At 39.5% G+C, this 2,929-nt stretch overlaps 1 protein-coding gene across 1 annotated transcript in view; it reads right to left on the bottom strand.

Moving 5' to 3' along the window:
- Window positions 1-2,929, bottom strand: part of LOC128247867 (uncharacterized) — a 7,675-nt gene that overhangs the window by 1,600 nt on the left and 3,146 nt on the right. The window contains exons 2-3 of the mRNA XM_052968056.1: window positions 1,781-1,819; window positions 30-337 (exon numbers count right to left, since the gene is read on the bottom strand). Of these exons, the coding sequence (XP_052824016.1) occupies window positions 30-337; window positions 1,781-1,819 (347 nt within the window). The remainder of the gene's footprint in view (window positions 1-29; window positions 338-1,780; window positions 1,820-2,929) is intronic.

The raw sequence follows: 2,929 nt of genomic DNA, 5'->3' as shown, positions 1-2,929 counted from the left end.
TCACTCCAAAACTTGAAACGCTCTCTCACAATGAAAAGTTTAGGGTCGAACTGTTCCTTCATGAAGTCAACGATTTCGTCCATTATCAAGTTGTTGATATCTTTAGGCGGATTTTGTTGGGTAGCCAGATTAGCAAGTTGTTTGTAAACAGTAGCAGTCTGATTGGTCAGGAACACTTGTGCCATGCGTTTTTCAGGTACAGCATTAGCAGCCACAAACGTACGGAATCTTGACCAGTAATCAGGCCATAGTTCTGTCGCTGAATCAAATGCAGTAAATGGTGGAATCGACACTGTTGTTGAAGCAGCTGAAAAATAGCCACTAGAATCGCCTTCAACTTGTCGAGCACCAAACAGTTTTAACAGAATTATATCGACCCAAATGTGCAACTGATACTTATTTTATCGACCCCGAAAGGAAGAAAGACAATGCAGACCTCGGTGGAATTTGAACTCAGAACGCCATGCCCGAAGAAACACCGCTAAGGATTTTTGTCCAGCGTGTTATCGATTCTATCAGCTTGCTGCCTTAATGAATTTAATGTTTCGTCAGTATTTAATCTCTAAAGGAGAAGCCATATAATATAATTTTATATTCGCCTCAACATATAATATGGAGATAGTATCAGCAAAATCAAATCTTATGTTCTGCAAAACTAATCTCGTACGACAGGAGTAAGGGTGCACTCAATGTTTATATTAAGCAAGGCTGGCGGCAGCGCTATGCACTCAATTTACTAGGTGATCGCCTAGGGCACTGACATCTAAGGACGTCACACACATTCTAAAACAACTTACACAAAATTTCTTAATCCACCTACAAACATGAAAACTTAGTAATAAAGAGAGCAAGTGAGGTCATTCATGAAATAAGGAAGATGCAAAGCAACAATGAAGGAGACGAGAATTTCGTATGGGGTTATGACCCGTCATATGATTCGGCGTGAAACAGTTCAGATTTCGTGAATTAATTATAATTTTTCAACAGCATTTTTCAGCTTGTGTAAAGAGGCTGAAATTGTTGAAAAACAGATCTGGGGAAAGAGGTATAGTGTAGGGGGTGCGTAATGTAGGGTTGGGAGAAGTGGGTGTGCACATTGTAGGGCCAGCCTAAGGTGCTGACATTAGTTCTGATAAAAACTATAATTATCAATTATTACATTATTTTAAGCAACTAACCTTTTGTGTATAATGTTAATATCTTTTGTGCGTAAATTTATATGCGTCGCTTGGAAAAATGTTTGCGCGCACACGCACACAGCTTAGAAAGAATAGTGTATTTTGACAATGTAGTTTAACAACTACTATTCAATATTTAGGTCATTGTGGGCAACTTGAGACCCTGTGAGTTTACTAGAATCACCGAAGCTGAACGCATGTTGGCACCAGATCTATGACAAGGAAATATGGCACTTACAGAACATTATACTCGACTCTCTCTCTCTCTCTCTCTCTCTCTCTCTCTCTCTCTCTTTCTTTCTTTCTTTCTTTCTTTCCTAATCTGCTGTTTGTTCTGCGAACAAATATTTGAATGTTTCATACTTTCTTATGACATAATTTTTAATGCATGCGAGTGGGTGGGGGAAAAGTATTCAGTGAAAAAACGCTTGAAACTTTTTCTACTATAGGCACGAGGGCCAACATTTGAGTGAAAAGAGCTAGATGATTTCATTGACCCCAGTGCTCAACTGGTACTTTTTTTTTATCGACTCTACAAGGGGTGAAAGGCAAAGTCGGTTTTGTCGGAATTTGAACTCAGAAAGTAACATCTGAATTGCTACCAAGCAGTTTGTCCGATGTGCTAACGATGTCCTTGCCGCCTGAAAATAAATAAATAAATAAATAAATAAATAAGAATAAAAATAAAAAGAAGAAACGATGGGTTAAATCAACTCCAGTTTGTTACAGGTACAACTTTCAGAAGAATAAAGCACTAAAGTCAACAATAGTAACAAAAACTTCATTTGCTATTAATCAACGACAATAATGCGATTGCACAACAATAACATTTTCCTTGTGTATTAGAAAACAAGAACCACAACAACAGTCATTATATATTAAACAACAACATAAGATGGCGACCTGGCAGAATCATTAGCACGCCGGACAAGTGCTTCACGACATTTTTTCTGGCTTATGTTCAAAATCACGCTACGGTTGACTTTGCCGGGTATCTTTCGGGGCCGATAAAATAAGAACTAGTTGAGCACTGGAGTTGATGTAATCAACCTACATCCTCTACCAAAATTTCAGACTTGTGTCTATACTGGAAATAATTATTATGACGAAAACAATAGCAATTTCGTTGTAGATTAAACAACAATTTCATTAAACAGTGGTTTCAAATTTTGGCACAAGGCCAGCAAGTTGAAGGGAAGTGGGTAAATTAACCCTCCGTTGGCCGGGATTGGAATTACACAAAAGGCCATTGGGGTCTTGAGGGAACTCCTCCCCCACTTTATTTTTGCACATTTCCGCACTGTCCATAAAGTAATATTTGTTTAATCTTAAGGCGGCGAGCTGGCATATACGTTAGCATGCCGGGCGAAATACTTCGCAGTATTTCGTTTGTCTTTACGTTTTGAATTCAAATTCCGCTGAGGTCGACTTTGCCTTTCATCCTTTCGGGGTCGATAAATTAAGTACCAGTTGCGTACTGGGTCGATCTAATCGACTGGCCCCCTCTCCCAATTATCAACAACTGCGCATGCCACACATTGTGGCAGGGTACAAAAAGACTACCATGGATGTCCGATGCCACGCTTCTCTCAGACTTACATAGGCGCAGGAGTGGCTGTGTGGTAAGTAGCTTGCTTACCAACCACATGGTTCCCGGTTTGTATATATGCATGTGTATGTATATGTTTGTGTGTGTCCCAACATCACTTGACAGCCGATGCTGGTGTGTTTACGTCTCCGTAATTTAGCGG

The sequence above is a fragment of the Octopus bimaculoides genome, chromosome 5 (genome assembly GCF_001194135.2).
Source record: "Octopus bimaculoides isolate UCB-OBI-ISO-001 chromosome 5, ASM119413v2, whole genome shotgun sequence".
Lineage (NCBI taxonomy): Eukaryota > Metazoa > Mollusca > Cephalopoda > Octopoda > Octopodidae > Octopus > Octopus bimaculoides.
The sequence above is the reverse complement of the archived record's forward strand: the minus strand, read 5'-3'. Positions and strand labels throughout refer to the sequence as shown.